General features: G+C 43.4%; 1 protein-coding gene across 4 annotated transcripts in view; it reads right to left on the bottom strand.

Annotated features, from left to right (window-relative positions):
* Positions 1-6,667: 6,667 nt before the first annotated feature.
* Positions 6,668-18,201, bottom strand: part of Vrk1 (VRK serine/threonine kinase 1) — a 41,857-nt gene continuing 30,323 nt past the window's right edge. Inside the window, exons 11-13 of one of the 4 annotated variants that reach the window (XR_007594046.1) lie at positions 17,355-17,488; positions 11,578-11,668; positions 6,821-6,860 (exon numbers count right to left, since the gene is read on the bottom strand). Coding sequence is in view for 3 of the 4 variants with exons in the window: in XM_050154769.1 (XP_050010726.1) it covers positions 10,549-10,643; positions 11,578-11,668 (186 nt within the window). In the remaining variant the exon portion in view is untranslated. Of the gene's footprint in view, positions 6,861-10,232; positions 10,644-11,577; positions 11,669-17,354; positions 17,489-18,201 lie in introns of those variants that run through there. The other 3 variants (XM_050154767.1, XM_050154768.1, XM_050154769.1) reach the window with 3 other exon arrangements.

Here is an 18,201-nt window from a genome sequence, read left to right as displayed (position 1 = left end):
GAAGGCAGCTGACCTCTTTCCACATGGGTTCCAGCCTGTTTCAGGAACACTTCCTCTTGAGGGGCAAATGCTGTGACTGAGGAACAATCCTGCACAACTCCAGTGGACGAAGGAGTAAGGCCAGAATAAGAGACCCTCCAAAAATCACAGTGCAAAGGAAAGAGCTCCTTCTCCCCCACAAACTCCATCTCCCTCTAATATCTAGGTCTAAGTAAAGGCAACAATAAATACAGGATGCTCAGAAGCTGAGCCGAGGGGATGCCATGCTCCTTTGCTTCACTACGGATCCCCTCGTTATGGCATCAGCCGAGTGCCGCCCAGCTCTCCTGTGAAGATTTATCGCGTGTGCGGTGGCCACTTTGAATGGAGGTACTGGAGTCTTTAACATTCCCTAGTCAAGTGTCTCCCTGCTGTGCCTGTAAATGTCAGTCCAGTTTTTTCACGGCCGTGCGCACAGATTAGAAACAGCGGGAGAGCCGGGTAGTATGACTACAGTGCCAGGAAGGACACTTGTCTTGTGGCACAGCTCAAGTGATTCTTGGGATGCAGGACCCTGCTGTTTTCTAATATTTACACACAACTGGAGTCATCAAGAGCAGTAAATGCAGCCCAAAGATGGCTTGCTTCTTTTGTGCTCAGAACTTTACATTCAAATAGGGCTATCAACAATAACACCAAAAAAGGCACCCGTCTTAAAGTTTCCTATTCCCCCTCGATTCTGCTACACTAACAGACAACTGGGCATTACTGCAGCTGCTCACTTAGCCTGGCCCCTCCAACACTCTGGGCATCACCAGTTCCCTGGGAAGAGCGGGTGTTAGGATTCTTGATCTCAAACTGTGTTTCTGCAGACTAGTTTCTCTGACCTCTACAGGAACAGGGCCCCAGACACAATTTTGATGTAATTTCAGCCACCTGATTTTTTTTTTAACACTTTGCATGGCATATTGAAAGCACACCTTGTAGGTTGCAGCACCTGGATACATGAGCTTTCAAATCCATGGTTTGAGAACTTAGGAGTGGGGAGCAGGGGTTCTGAACCAAAACTATGCACATCTTAAAAAATACTTGAATGACTCTTCAAATTATGGAGTATCGAAATTATATTTTCATAAGCTTTTAACTATTTGCTAAGGATTTCTGCACTCACAATGTGCGTGTGTTGAGAGGCACACAGGAGCTAGACAATACACCCTGGAACTACAATATCAACCAGCCTAGGATATGCACTTCTCCAGCTGAATGGAATCCATCCTGTTAGTCACTGAATGAAGACAGAATGTCAGGGTGCTTTTGCACTCTTGGCTGGGTGTAAAACAACCCATCAAGGATGTATGTATGTATGCATATATGTATGTGTATATATAAAGCTTTACTGTTTGTATGCATGTGTGTGAGAGCACATTTGCATGGTATACATTTGTGTGTGAGTGGCTCCTGTGCACATATGTGTGCAAGTGAAAGGGCAACTTTAAAGTTAAGCTCTCACTTTCTACCATGAGTTCTGGTACAAACTCAGGTTTTCAGGCATCCACGGCCAAGTGCCTTTAACCTGCCTAGTCATCTTGCTTGCCCAGCCTTGGGGACACCAAAGATATATCTCCTGCATGTAAACTCCTCTCAGGCAGCTTGCTACCTTGCAAACAGTCCTCGGGCATATAATGGAGGCAACAGACAGCTCTCTGGGGCTGCTGTGCACCGGTGCTAGAATGCCACTCCTCCTCTCTTTCCAGGCACTCTGACAGAACCTCTGTACACTACTCAGCCGGAATCTGCCCAGCCAACAGACCACCCCAGGACCTTTCAGTCCTCATTAGCTGTGCTCGCATGCTCTGTTGCTGTAAGGGCTACAGCACACTGGCCCCGGATGGGGAAGGTATGAGGACACACGCAGCACCACTCTCAGAGCTGAGAATTATGTCACCCCAAATTTTGTACCAATTTCCACCAAGTTCAGAAGGTTAAAGTGAGTAATTTTCTCAATTTTGTAAGATCTTATTATTATATGTATAAATGCTTTGCCTATATGTATGTCTGTGCACTATACATGTGTCAGGTACCCAAGGAGAGAAGAAGAGGGCATTGGATCCCCTGGAACTGGAGTTAAAGAACAAGACCCAAAAAGCAAATGCTGTAAAAGGTTTCCATGTACGCATCTGGCAGTGCTTATCAGTGGCTGCACACAGGCACACCCTTGACTGTCTGTGGGGTTGACAGATGAAGTGCTGCCACCCCCACTTACTAAGGCTGCACTCACATGGACACAGGCACAGCTCTAGGGTGTCCTTACTGAGGCTGCAGCAGTTTGTAGCTTTTGAGCATTCCTAAATTTGTAGTGCAGCTTGGGAGGCAGTAGCATTTCTGCATTGAGCAAATTCCAGCTGTTAGCAATTGCAGAAAATAACCACAGAAAATTTCTCCCTCTGTGCGTGCATGTGTGTGTTACACAATGATGCATCAACCTTTAAAAACTAAAAACCATTATCTGGCCTACTGCTACAAGTAAGTACATATGCATGAAATAGACTAGGAATGGCATTGTCAAAGGTAGGAATTGGAAGTTTAAAACTTTATTATTTGGGGGACAGGGGTGTGCCAGATATGTGTGTGTGGAGGTCAAAAGATAACTTTGTGGAGTCAGCTCTATCCATGGTTCCTGGCAATCGAGCTCAGGTCACCGTCTCACTGGCCCAAGAGTTTGACTTCTGTAGTGGTGGTAGAATAAGCTGAATGTTTCCCACTTTCATTTCTGTTAATATAACCTGAACAATGACTAAAAATCAGCACTGGTGACACAAGAACCTCCCAGGGAACAGACCTGAGATGAGAACTGGAGAGAAATGGAGCAGAGGGAGGGGCTACTGAACGGACGTCCCCAAAGTATCAGTCAGTCTCACCTGATGGCACACATGCACCACAACAAATCCTACATCAACTGCAAATTCAGAAACTTTACAACAGAAGTCATAGTAAATATTTCTGACTTCTGGTTAGAGGACATTTTAAAACACTGGCAGAAATTACAATAGAAAACAACAGACCAAAGCCATAAAATCAGATCCTTATGAAAACTAGAGAGACAAACAAAAAGACATAGCAAATGGCTCTGGTCGTTATTCTATAAGCAACAGACACAACTCACGGGAGAGAAGACAGAAAGCTAATTTACAAATAAAGAACTGATTAGCTAGCAACAACAACAAATTCATCTGAGCAAGGAAACAATCACAGCTTGGCTGAGGCTAGAGCAAACCCAGAAGTTGGTGGCTTCTACAACGGGCACCAGGTCCAAGGCCAAAGTGCAGACACTATTCCTGGTGGAGCCATACACAGGAAAGAGACCACATCTTCTGCTTCCTCTTACAGGGAACAGTACTGATGTCACTCAGCAGGTCCCACCCTGGGTACCCCATTATTTCCCAAAACCCCCTTCTACCACTCACACCTGAGATTAGACTTCAGCTTATGGTAGGGGACAGGTGTGGCTCAGGTAGAAGGCAGATGGGACACCAAGATTCGCCCACAGAATTAGATGCCATCAAGATGGAGACCAGGCAAAGGAGGGTAAAGTGCTAACAGACTTTGATAAAAAATGAGAGCACACACCAGTTCAGCAGCTTTCCTAGTCCTTAACCTAGTGCTCACTTCTTTAAAGCTAGGGAACCAGTCACAGATGTTGACAATGAATTCTGCCCAATTTTGTTCAAGAATATTGTTTATAATGTGAAACACTGATAAGAATTTAAAGTTCAATATTAAAGTTATAAAAAGATGAGATCAAAAATCCAGAAGAAAGACACACTATAGTTATGTCCATGAAATAACTACCACATTATAAACATTGTAGGACTTAAAAAGGAGACCATGGAGTGGTATAAGGTATTTAAAATAAAGTATAAAAAGTCAAAATTAAGTGTGACTGTGAACAGTGAGTACCTGAACGTGGTGGTGAAGACATTTTTCTGTATATTTTAAATCTTCTACAATGGGTCTGCATTATTAAAACCCTCCAATCACTGTAATACACAACATTAAAAAAATACAGTACTCTACAGCACGTATCCAGATACACAAAGACAAACCTTGCACCCTACACTGAAGCAGTGCTGGGCAACCCAGCTCTGGATGGGCACAGCTAATTCAGCAATTCAAGGAAATGAGCTTGTGTTTACGGTTCTAATAACAGTGTTCTGTCTTAAGAAATCACCATTGAAGAACACAGGAAGTTGTTTTTCTTAGGGCTCAACAAGTTACCACCACTGAATCCTTCTGTGCTCGACAGAAGAGCCTGTCACAGGGGATGATCCTCAGGGCCAGGAAACACCACATCACCCAGAACAGAACCAAGTGAAACCAAACAGCACAAAACTAAGTGCACAGGTTAGAGTGTGAGCACTGCACTACGAGAGAAGAACAGAGACTGCAAACCTACCCTCTCAGGAACTGGAAAGAAGATAAAATTCAAGGACAGCAATTGTAGGTGCTGACTTGGCTAGACCTGCGAAACACCGTACTCCATAGGGAGTGCAGGCAGAAGAACAAGAGACTCAGCTAGCTGGTGGTAATCAATCGGGCTACTTCTGGCTAGTAGTTCTTTGCTAATTTATGTAGCCCTGCCAATATAGTAACATTTGAGGAAATGTCAGCACTTGTTTAAAACAATATGTGGGGAAATATTTGTTTTCTTAATATTTAACCAACAGGTTGTGCTGTTTTGTATTTTAAAAAATAAAAAAAGGCTACGGCACACAGACAAAAACACATCACACACATTTTATCCTATTTTAAGCATCAATGTGTTTAAGACAGAACTTGGGAGTTGATTTAGGTATTACAAATAGACTTAGGACCAACACACTGCTCAGTATTATAATCCTACATTCTAAGGAAAGCAGCAGCCTCTGTCCCAAATGAGTTCCTTTCCCCTAGTCCTGCAGCTGTATGTAACTCTGGAGTACTGACTTACCAGCCTGTGGGAGCTGCAGCTCAGCTTTGCACTTCTGATAGCACCTTGTCCCAGTGATGACCATGTTGTGTGACAACTCAACAGTTCATAGAGCCAGAGTTACAGCTCTGTCTTGCTGTCCATCCACACAATGGTTTACTCAGTCCTGTCTACAAAGCAATTCAGTCTTTATGCACCGAGATGACTTTAGGATTGTCCTAGGTTGTGCCCGTTATATTGAGCATACACGATGGCTGTCCACAGTACCAAACACACTACACATAGTATAGGCAGGCAAATTATGCACCCATTACAACATTATGTCTAATCCTGATTACTCTAACTAATTTTTTGAGGAATGTCTCTTGAAATTGTTCAGAAACATGCTACATTTTCTGAGCTTTATTCTTCAAACAACTTGGAAAACTATCTTAAGTTTTCTAATCATGAAAATTTTCCATCTAGCATGAGTGTACACATCTATAATCCCTGCAGTTAATGTGGGGTATACAGCTGTAACCACTCTAGCTAGTGTGAGATGCACAGCTGTAATCCCTGCAGCTAGTAGGGGGTACACACCTATAACCCCTGAAGCCAGTATGGGGTACACAGCTGTAACCACTCCAGCTAGTGCAAGGTGCACAGCTGTAATCCCTGCAGCTAGTAGAGGTTACACACCTATAATCCCTGCAGCTAGTGTGTGGTGCATGACTGTATTCTCCACAACTATTGTAGGGCAGACGCACACCAGTAATCCTACCTAGCCTTTGGGAAGTAGAGGCAGGCAGGTCAGGAGTTTGAGGACAAATGAGCTATGTAAATCAGACTCAAAACACCAGAAAAACAACTTAAAAAAACAAAAAACTCTACAGAACTTAAATTTGTTTTACAAATTATCATTTTTACAAAACTGAAACTTGCAAAAATAAAAAAACAACATCTAAATGGGGGATGTCTTAGTTAGGGTTTCTATTGCTGTGAAAAGACACCATGACCACAGCAATTCTTGTCAAGGAAAACATTTAACTGGGGTTGGCTTACAGTTTCAGAGGTTTAGTCCATCATCTTCATGGCAGCGTTCAGGCACTGTGCTGGAAAAGGAGCTGAGAGTTCTACATCTTGAGCCGCAGACAGCAGCCCACACTGGGCATAGCTTGAGCATCAGAGACCTCAAAGCCCACTTCCACAGTGACATACTTCATCTAACAAGGTCACACCTCCTAATAGTGCATTCAAACACAGGAGTCTATAGAAGCCATTCCTATTGAGACCACCACAGGAAGGTTCTGCACACCCTGCACACAGGACTTCCTTGGAAGGCACCAGGTACTTAACATCTTTGGTCTTGTACCACTGGGTGATCACTGTCTACTGTCCTATCGTTTACCTTCCATGCTAGTCTTACATAATCTGACTTTCAAACGTGCACGTTTCTCACAGATACACTGGATTCACTGAACTCCTCCTTTGTGCATACAGCAGGCATTCAATTCATGCTTGTGTAAAAGAACAGAATCCATGTAGACCAAACTTTATTGTCGTAACAAATTGTATAGTTACACCGAGCAAAAGAGACCTTTAAGTTCTGTACCTCCCTAAAAGCAAGGAGCCTACCTACTCTGGAGAGTACACAGCAGCCAGGGTCGGCACACACTCTCAGGCCCCCAAACCATACAGGTTGTAATGACTAAAGATTCAGGGATTTTATAAACTATCCTTCAATAAAGTACACAAAATATTCATTTTAATAAAGTTTGTTTTTAAAAAACATAGCCATTTAATTATTACTATGACCCCACAAGACTCACATGAAAATAACACATAAAGTAGAAAAGGAGAAAAGCCAAATGAGTATGCAGAAAAGTTGATTCCTGGCAGCTCGCTTACTTCTGGGCTTTCTTTCTGGTTCTTGAACCTTGAAGAGGAATCAGAAAAAGTCACATCAGTAATCATTACTTCACAAAAGGGAGGGTCAGAAGCCCAAATCTCTTCATATCTGCCTGACTGACGTCTGTGGAAATGAACTCCACACAGGGCCTAGCTGTGGCTGGAGAGTCTAGGAACTGTCAGTTTACTGTTCAGTCGCAGCCCACCAGGAAAAGCACCTCCCAGCATTTCTCCCCAAGATTTGTACTATAAAATTTGATACATTAAGTTCCAGTGCAACTTCCGAGTTCACACTTCCTGGGGATACACTGGGGTTACACACGGCACAACGACAAGAGGGCTGTCCTTTACAGCCTACTCCCCAAGCTCACAGGCAGGAGCTAACAGGACAGTCCTCCCTGCTGCCCCTCACAGCCAATCCTGACCTAAGGCCCTAGGAACAGCTCCTATCCACCTCACAAAGGGATTCTTCTCCCTGGCCTGACCATACAGCCCGGCACTGACCTCAGGTTCTTCCCCAGCCTCAAGCTCTCTGGATCAGAATGACCCACAGTATTGGAATGAGGGCATCCTGGTAGTCGATAGTTAACCAACTTCTTTTTGAAAAAGAACAGAATTTTCTTTGAATCTGAGATAAAATTTCTAATCCCACACAAGTAATTATAGTTTCTAAAGGTATTCTGATCATGGGCGGTTTTAGTTACTTAGCTGGAAAATCAGTTTTAAAATTAAATTTTTTTCCAGTCAGTTTCTGTTCAACTCTTCACTTCAGTCGCACAAACTTTCGTGAGCACCATGCGCCACTCACACAGCCGGTACACCATGGCTGACTAACAATCTGGGGCTTTTCTTAACTGTAATATACTGGTAGCTAGAGGGGCTCATAAAGCCCCGCCCCTCTATGAGTGCATACAGGCGGAAATGGTTGCTGGGGTGGTTGTATAAGTAACACCTCAACCAGGACTCTACCAACCCTAATGAAACTAAGTAACCAGGCAAGTAAACAGATGAAGAGGGAGTAAGTGGGAAGAGGAAAGGCATGTATGGGAGAGTGGCCAGAACAAACACATTCTACATTCTACAGAAATACGAGTACCACGACAAAACCATTATCATGTATAATTAACCTACACTAATAAAAATAAGCTAAAAAGACTGACCAAGAAGAAATTAAAAGCTTTGATATTGCAAAATAAATTCCATGGTATATTTTGAGGTTTTCATTTCTAGAATGTTAAAGTCAAACCTACAAAGAAAACGAGAACTGTTGTGACTGTGAGGCTGTCCTGACAGCCATCTCCAAATCAACACCAAGCAGCTCACTTCCAGTGAGCTTTGAGTCCAAAGGCACATGGCAGACACGAGGTAACTGCCACGCTGTACTTAACCAATGCTCTCTTACAAACATCCTAACTTGACAATTCACTCTTATGCTAAATATTACTGCTTGTCCCTGTGGTCTAGACTTAGCACTGCTTGCTGCAATTCAGAATGCTCTTTAGATTTAGAATGTAATTTAGATTCCTCTTGGAATCTAAAGATTCAGAACCGACCTTGATCCAGGAGTCTCTGCTGTACAGGACAGTCCAGTGTTTTCCCCAATGATCAGTTCTGCTATGTGTATATGTATGTGTGTGTGTGTGTATATATATATATATATATATGTCTCTTTAAAATAAAACCACATTCACAACACAGTACTGCTGGCAACAGACCTAATCGTAAAATCAATGTGTAAAATATGATAGTTCAAAAATAAAATATACAAGTTTGGGGAAACCCTTTCACCGTTTTATAAATAGGTGAATGTGGGGAGCATCCAGCAGGGTTTTCTTATAAACATCTGATCCCTGACTGTTTGGTATTTTCCCAGCCCTTAGTGCTTGACGACTAAGTAACCCCGAGAAGAGTGGTCCCCCACTGTCCGACAAGGACAAGCACACAAGCCATAAGGATCATGGCCACATCAACTAATTTTTAGTACAATTCTGAAATATTGGCACAGTTTTAAAATACCAGAATATACATGGTTTTTAAGACTTATCATTTTGTAAGAGGGGGAAATTACTTGCAGCAAATAACCAAATTTTCTCAATTGGTAAAAATTATGCCTTGCATAAAAATAAAAGGATTAGAGGCCTCAGTTTGTTCTGGGCACCACCCGTCACCCTCTCTTTCTCTCACAGCCTGCACAATAACACAGAGAAAGCTTTCAGAGTGCGTGCCCACACAATAGACCCCCAACTATTCAAAATGAGTTTAGGTGTATCAAGAAAATTACACACGGTTTTAAAATGGTCTAAATAGATATTAAAGGAGAGTTGCTCCCATTTTGCGAGGCACAGCATTCTAAAAGATCACACGGTGAGAAAAGTCTCTCACCACGTTGTAAACCAGAAACTGTGTTTGAAAATAAAATTGTTAATGAAGAAACTGACATTTCTAGAGCTGCCACTAAAGGCAGCCATTCTTGAAACACATTTATGACACAAAATCCTAAAGCTCCAAACCGCAAAATTCATGGAATTTATCGTATTTCTCAAAATATTAAAAAACACAAAAGCAGCAATGTGCCCTGCCCTCTCCATGAAGTGACTTAAATTGATGACTATAGATGTATACATTTACATGACCCTTGGCCTGTTTTTTTTTTTCCTTCCCTAGAATCAACATTTACCAACTACCTCAGGCAATATTTCTCCCCTATGAATATTCTAATAGTAAAATAACTACCCTTGTACTTTGATGGGGGGGGGCTGCAATGAAAAAAAAACAAAGCAATCATTTAAGCAAAATGTTGGGCATAGTGGTGTACCCCTTTAATCCCAATTTGGGGTGGGGGTGGGGGCACAGAGACAAGTGGATCTCTGAATTCAAGGCCAGCCATGGCTACTTAGAGAGCTACAGGCCTGCCAGACATACATAGCAAGACCATCTTAACAGGGTGTGTGTGCATGTGTGTGTTAACTAAGCAAAGTAATTCTGAGTTTGCATGAATACAGAAGAATCTGATTATTCTTAAGAAGTTAAGCAGCTGGGCATGATTGCACCAGTCTTTAATCAGGAGGCAGAAGCAGGTGGATCTCTGAGTTCTAGGCCAGCCTGGTCTAGGGCTGCAACAGAGAAATCCTGTGTTCAAAAGCAAAACAAAAAAGTTTTCGAGCAATCGAGCAGTTCTAAATAAGGAGTACCATCTAAGCTCAGTGATACTTTCTCATAAGAACTGCCAGTTACAGTTACCACATTCCTTATTTATTTATTTTGGTTTTTTGAGACGGGGTTTCTCTGTGTAACAGCCCTAGCTGTCCTGGAACGAGCTCCTGTAGACCAGGCTGGCTTCAAACTCACAGAGATCCACCTGCTTCTGCCCCCCCCAACCCCCCCCCCGTGTTGGGATTAAAGACCACTACTGCCTGGTGAACAGTTACTATATGCTTATATCAAAACTGCCAGCACTGAAGTGTTCATGGTTAAATGGAGAGTTTTAAGGCACACACTCTCAAAGCGAAGACCCTCTGTGTTTATCGAGCAGCATTCAGGTCGCCAACGACCCCCAGGCTAAGAGCGCATGTCTGACTCAGGCACATCTGGGACCCGCCTGGACAGACTGCTGGTCTGGCCTACTACAACATTAGGCTTGCAGCAACTGCAATGACAAGGCTGCTTTAAAGCTTGAGGGTGTGTTCAAAGGTAAGAACAGAACGTCTTCATCAGTGCTACTTAGTTCGTTCCCACTCACTGTCAGAGCTGCTGCAGCTCGCCTCTGGCTGAGACATGCTTCCATGTATTGCACCTTGGGACTCCTCACTTCCTAGTAACAAAATGAACAAGACAGGGAAGGAGGCAGTAAAAAACAAACAGTAGCAAATGGGAGATGGCAGCATTAGAAGGAAAGGAACTACTGCAGAGCTTTGGCCTCCTGACATCCCAGGGATTCTCTGGGTAAACGCAGATGAACCCGACCATGTTGGATCCATAATATATAAAGACTAAATGCTAATAAAAATCAGGATAAAGGTGGCTTATTTTCCAAAGCTGCTTTCCAGCATGTACCAGAGCCACTGTCAAAATACAGTGCTGGCCTAAGTCAGCAGGGCATTTATGCTATCCTGACATTTTTGCCCAAAACATGGCTATTCATCAGAAATTAAGAAATGCCCCAGGACCAACAAATAAACAAAATGTTGAGAAAGAGGAAAGAAATCTTTAAGAAGCACTCAATCCAAAAAAGCACTGCATGGGGACACCAACACACAGACAAGTCGTCTTAGCTGGCCCGTGCAGATGCTGCCTTTGCTGACACCATTTCTAACTGTGGTTTTACAGGCATTGGTTTCAATGCCAGCCTCTAAAACTAGAAGTAACTTCAAATCTTTGCTTTTGCATCAACTAAACAGTGAAGTTTCCAAACTTCCTAACTGGCTGGGATGTACTGCAGAGAAGTGGACTGTGGCACAAGCATGCCACGAGGTATATGACTCACTGTGAGGGAGTGGAAAGCTGTGGGCCTGACAAGCAATTCTGGTCTCTACCTCCTAAGTCCCAGTCACCACTACGGTGAAGAGCAAGTGACATAATGTGTATACGAAAGACACTCCAATACACACTGTGCCAACACAAAACCTATCCACAGGATAGTTTATCATCAAATGGAAATTCTACGACTCACGTGGTTAGCCTGTCATGTGGGAGGAAGTACAACTTGGGGCTGTACAAGGAAGGACTAAGCAATGCTCCTCACTTACGAGTCTGTATGGCCTCTTCCACCTGTGTATCCGAGCACTCCATGTCTTCCACACTACAGGCCGTGCTTTCTTCTACTTCTTTCTTCCGCTTCTTACACATGAAAGAAAGTTTGAAAGACAAGAGAGAGACAGATGTAGTCTTCTGCCCACAAAAGCAAATATACATAAATTAGCATGTCTCAGTGTAAGAGTCTCAAAACAAACAGAAGAACCTAACAGAAGGATCTGGAACACAGCCCTCCAGCAGTCAGCTGGGTGGAGAATCTTTTCTTCCACCACCTCTAATTTCCCATGCTTTAGTCTACACTAAGTCACACTTGATCAAGAAGAAATTCTTTCAGGACATGAAATGTCTTCACAGGCCAGTGACACTCATACTTCTTCACAACACGGATGGAGGAAGATGCAGAGGCTGCGAGCCTGAGAACACACACCTCACCTCACACCTAGAGTCTAAATTTGTTGGCAAATTCTGTCCATGAACCAGTGTTTCTTTAGAGTGCTTCTTAGCAAATACTTGAGTGCCATTGTTGAAATAAGAGCGTCGGCGGGGCTGCGTCCCCAACACCCCGGCCGCTTGGCTAGCTCATGCCCAAAATAACAACGCACAAACTGTATTCATTTAAAGAACTGCTTGGCCCATGAACTCTAGCCCTTACAGGCCAATTCTCGCACCTGGACTAGCCCATTTCTAATGATGTGTGTAAGCACCCCAAGGTGCGCTTACTGGGAAGATTCTAGCCTCCGTCCATCATGGTGTCTCTGCTCCAGAGAGCAGAGCTGTCTGGTCTCTCCAGGAGCAGAGCAGAGTCTGACCTCACTTCCTCTTCCGCCCAGAACTCTATTCTGTTTTCTCCTCCCATCTATGTTCTAAACTATGAGGCCAAGCAGTGTGTTTATTACTTAACCAATGAAATCAACAGATTGATATATGACACTCCCACATCAGTGCCATAAACATTGCTGAATGACATTTTAAGCACTGAGTTCTCCTGGTGGCCTGGAAGTCGTTCAGATTCTCCACACTGGTCCTTCCGTCTTCCATGTTCTTGCCTGTGGCATCTGGAGTACAGGCCTGTCTGTACTCCTTTGCCTTCCACTCTTCACAAACACTCTACAAGACAGAGCTCGGCCAATTCTGTGCTGAGTCATTTAATTAGTTAACATCTCTATAAGTGTATTTATAGAGGGATGTTGGCAATAAATATAAAACACATTTTTCATGTAGTCTTATCCTATGTGTGCCCAAAGTAAAATGTGCAGCAGTCCGAATTCTATTCAAAGATTCTCTAAGTTCCTTGAAGTAATTCTGGATCAATTCAGATATGCATCTGACATGTCCCAGACTCCACAGCACGATGCAACAGGACGTCCTCACTTACACTGTCTAGCAATTAAGTTCAACTTTATCTCAGAGTGTTCCTTGCTGCAGGCCATTTTGTGTACACTGCAGAAGATAATATTCACTGACAGCACAGCATTCTTTCCCTAATGGTAACCACAGGTTCTGCCCTAGATAACAAAGCCAACGTGTGCAAGCTACCATGATTCATATTCAGTGCTTAGAGCCGCTGTAGGTGCATCACGACCAAGCCCACTGTTTTAAGGCAGGTATAAGGTGGCTGTAGAGGAACGCAGAGGAACCTAGCCTGTACCCAACGAATAACCCGATTAAACCTTAAGGAACTTTCAATGGCATTCACTTAGGAGATTTGCATAAGAAGGTACTGCTTCTTAAACATAGCCATGAGAACAGTTCTAACTTCACACAGCTGATGAGGGAAGGGGAGAATGCCTTACATCTTTCTTTTCCAAAGTGTTGCTTCATGATTACCATCTAAACCCTGCTGGGCTGAACAGATTGCCTCGATAATTACATACAATAACTGCAGTGGGCAGGTAACCCTCAGCTGGCACGGGCAGCTCCCCTGTGAGAGCCTCCATATGCAAGTGCACTGATGGAGTGCGTTAGGTACGTCTTTCCTGCCGGTTCACAGGCCTGATTAACGGCAGCCAAGACTCCAAGGTTAGTGTGTCAGCAGACTTGTGATGCATTAGGCAGGGATAAACACAGACACTTTTGTTCGTTCAGACCCAAATTAAGGAGGAATATTTCAGCACTGTTCTGTGCTCCATATAGGCTAGAAAGCAGTTTCCAGATTTTAGAGGGTAGTTTTGAAGTGCTCATTATGAAGGGAGCTAGCCGGTATTTCTGACTGAAGAGCCCAGCACATTCAATCTGTTTTGAAGCTTATTTAATAAAAAATGAGCTTTCTTAATCTCCATACAGGTGAATTACAAGGAATGAAAATCAGACAGCATTCAGCTGAGGAAAGGAACACCTGTGCATCAAGGAAGGTGGTGGTCACATTCACCCCACACCCCAGTCAGGAAGCTCCCACCCAACTTTCCTGACAGCACATGCTGTCTGGGGAGAAAGGGCCCATGATCTAAAGATCACCAGTTAGCAAAATAAATGAAGTAAGGATGGTACATGATTCATAGGGCAACACACAAAAATCCCAAACAGGCTGCTGGGCTGTCTTCTGAGCATTTCTGCCAGTATCCTTACGCTTTGGGTGTGCGCGTGTGGGCTCCACCCGAAATGAAAAGCTTCCCACGTGGCTGTGCCAATCTTTGATTCTCTGACAGTCCCCACAATGTCTCGCAGGTGCCTTTATTTGCATTTATAAATGAAACCAAAATACTGTATGACACACAGGGGCAACTTACAAAATACACATGGGATAGAGTATGCTTTTAATTCAACATAGAAAAAGCTCTTTAAAAAATAGGTTTATTTCAAAGGACATTAGTATATACCCTACACATTATATTTTTAAAGTGTTCAGATATGCTAGGTTAAAATTCAGTTAATTAGTTGCTTCTCACTTCCAATTTAGAAACAGGAAGACAAATCAGCTGACTGGACTGGACTGATAATTTACTAACAGTCTAAACACTGACTGGAGACCAAGAGAGCTGTTTCAACAAAAAGGACAACAAAAATCTTCAGAGGCAAAACCATAGATCGATTCTCTGCTCAAGTCAAGCTCTAGAAAATCATATGCAAAAGCATGTGACAGCCTTTAGGAAACACCATCCAGATCCATGGCCATCTTCAAACAAGTAAGTGATGCTCTCAGGGTGCCCTTCCCCTTACTACAGGCACCCTTTTCATTTTAAAGACAAAGAACATGCAGCCTAAAACTCGCAGCCAAAGATCTCCAGGCACAAATATGCACAAACCAGCTCATCTGAGTTGTCAGAGCCCAGTAAAGTCACCATGCAAATGCACACATTCAGACTGCTCTACTCTAGAGCAACTACAATGGGACATTAGTTACTAAGAGCACTGGGGGAGGATGACGTGAGTGACAGCAAACATGGTGTGCCACAGAACCTGCAGCCTACAGATTCAGTTAAAAAACACGAAATGGGAAAAAATGAAGAGAGGGACACAGGAAAGCCAAGGAGAATGTGCTCCTTGTTTTTCAGCTCAGGGCAACAAGGAGACTCGAACCCACTGCAGTTCTCGGGCAGATGTCTCCTCCTTATGTGACTGGTGATTATGGAACAGCCATTGTTAACCACTGTGTATGTTTCCAAGGAGGAAGAATGCACAAACTGTGCTCTTGTCGGAGTTACGTTCACATCTGTTTCCTTCTGTATGCTCTTCCAGGGTAGGGACTCAGTCCTATCCATTCCTCACCCTAGCTGAGCTTTAGCACAGCACTGTACATGGATCTGCACATACAGCAGCTATTCAACTACTGCAACCACGGCAGAGTTAGTTCAGTCTTACCTAGGTCTGCCAAATGCTGTGCTATTTAAGTGGAAACGAAATAATTAAGATACATTTGAAGAAAACATTAGAAAGTATCATTCACAGTTAGAAGAAGAACTTCTAATTAAAAATGGGAAGTAGGCTAGGAAATGAACAAATGACTTTTTTGAGAAAGACAGATGATTTGAAGACTCATCCAATACTGTTAGAACACAGTAAAATGCTTGTTGTCTGAGGTGGGGCAAAGACGAAGACCGCTCCAAGAGTAAGGGACACTGTAACATCTCTCTCCAGAGCACCAGCCTCTACCCAAGTGAAGACAGCATCTACTGTGTGGCTAGCACGGTGACTAGCTTCTTCTGAATGTTATAAAAACAAAATAAGATTAAAACCATCTGACATCCTTTAATCCCAGCACTCAAGGAGAGCAGATTTTTTTGAGTGGGGGCCAGACTGGTCTACATAATGAGTTCCAGGCCAGCTGGGGCTATACAGTGACACAGTCTCACCCCCAAAAAGGAGGGAATTAAAGTAGAAAAGTACTGCAGTTTTTATGAAAGCATTAAATACACACATGTTCAGTCTCCACACCTGGTTGCCTTTTCATACACTGTGTATAAAAATCCTTTCCATGTTTCACAAACGGATGCTCCATATAACCCTACATACATGGAATTTCATTCTATGAAGTATTCATTCTTAAGCAGGCATAACATAACATGCCTTCATGGCCAACTCCCAATTTTCCAGTTATTTATCTAAATTTAGACATTTGTCTAAATTTAATTCTCTTACTAACAATTTTAATCTGCTCTGGGGATAGGAAGAAGAAATACAATTCAAGTAATTTTGCTAACTATTAACAAGTTTAGGGAGGAGAGTTTTAAAAAGGAAAATGTTTAAATTCAGTGTTCATTCCTACATGGAAGGGTTTACCATGAGCACCTGAAAAGGTACACCAGCAATCACCAGCAACCATTTAGCTGTGCAGCCACTACCGATGCAGTCATCTGTGCCGGGCATCACAGGATAGCATCCTCTTTACCACCCACTTGCCTATTATGCAGCATGTTTGTGTCCCCTCTGGCTCGCCTCTTGAAGACCCAGAGAAAAAGCTTAGGAGCCCTTCTGATACTCATTTTATTAGAAAAACAGTTCATGAATAGGTGAGCAGAAAACCTAGCCAGAGCCTACAGACACACTCCTTGCAGAGGTTCCTAGTAAAGTAGCAACTTAGGCCGGGAAGGCTTCAGCTGCACATCTGAGGACAACATGTGCAATTTTGGGCAGCAAGGGCTCTCCTGGACTAACGCTGCCACAAGCAACCTTGCTAGTCACTTAAACTGAAGTGTTCTAGAGTCAATGAACTGAGCTCTAGAGACTGATGCCTGCATACTCTCCACCATGTTGAATTAATGTGAAGTTGTCACTCATGCTTTCCTCGGAGGGAGGGCCCCATCACTTGTACCATTAATGTCAAAAACTCAAGATGTTTTAAGGACAATTCATGGGAAAAGGCAAAAATAGGCAGCTAGTTATGTCTTAATTACCTATAATATTTTATGTCTAAAATCACTAGGAGATTTCCTAAGTGCCTTGAGCTTCTCTGAGGCAAACTACCCTATAGATGTTAGCAGAATGGCCCTAGGCACTCAGGGTGCCTTTTCTGAGACCACCCCCCCTCACACACACACCAAACACAGATAATTTAGTAATTGCAGGGTTGGGTGGATGGATATGTGCATATGCAACCAAAGAACACGTGGAGGCCAGAGAACAACTCTATGGAGCTAATGCTCTCCTTCACAGTTCCATGGGTCTGGAGATCAAGCTCGGGTCATTGGACTTGGAAGGCCAGCAGAGCTGCCAGCCCCCTCTTATAAGCTATACCACAGACACTCATGTGAAGGCTACACTGTCCATATGAAAGTAGGTGGAAGGTGGTTCTGAAGAAGACAGTTGGCAGTCCGAAGCTTGAAGGATTACTTACTCCCAGCATACTAGGGCTGACCCTGTTGTCACAGTCACGGGTGAGCCAGTCCTGAGGGCATGAGAGCAGAAGAGCTGACCTCCCCTACCCCCATGTCACCAATCTCTCTCATCCTCTCACAGTGGCAGTAGACACTGTAGGGAAAACATTAAACAGGTAAATGGGCAACTGGGGTGAGGAACAAAATCTAAGAAAAGTTACAAAACCAAAAAAGAGACACTAAGCAAGCCCAAGCAGCACATAGAATTTCTATGTTCAGAATCATTAAAAATAGCAATCCCTATCCATAAAGAGACATAAAAGGCTATCACACTGGTAACACAGTCAGTTATGGATAGGAGAAAGGCTACTGGACCTTACCCATCCCTGCTGATCTACTGGCCACCAACAAATTCTGGGAGAAGGGGAGTTACCGTCCTCAGCTGTGCACCAATGGGTGACCCCACCAGGCTCCAACAAAGACCTCAAAACCTATGGTCACACAGACTGCCCTAGTTAAATTCAGTGGGTCACAAACAAATGGCAGGGATGTGAGAGAGAGTTATCTGAAGGAAGAAGGAGTTTGGACAGGGTGGGGTGATAGGTGGGCATGCATATGTGTACATGTTACAGTGTTAAAGAATAAACTTAGTTCATGAAAAAGAAGAACGTGACACAAAGAAAATCACCATTTCCCCTAAAATATGACTGAAAAGTAGAGCAAATGAGATGAGTGAGCTACAAGTCCAGAGAGCAGTTTCACAGAGAGAAGAAAATGTGCAAAAGTTCAATGTGAAAAAGGAAAGTAGATTCTAGCTCTCCCAGATACTAGCAAAGATGGGGGACTGGGAGGCGGGGGGGGGGGGGG

This window comes from Alexandromys fortis, unplaced genomic scaffold, assembly GCF_014885135.2.
Source record: "Alexandromys fortis isolate MF-2015 unplaced genomic scaffold, M_Fortis_MF-2015_v1.1 scaffold_91, whole genome shotgun sequence".
Classification (NCBI taxonomy): Eukaryota; Metazoa; Chordata; class Mammalia; order Rodentia; family Cricetidae; genus Alexandromys; species Alexandromys fortis.
This window is presented reverse-complemented; position numbering and strand designations above follow the sequence as displayed.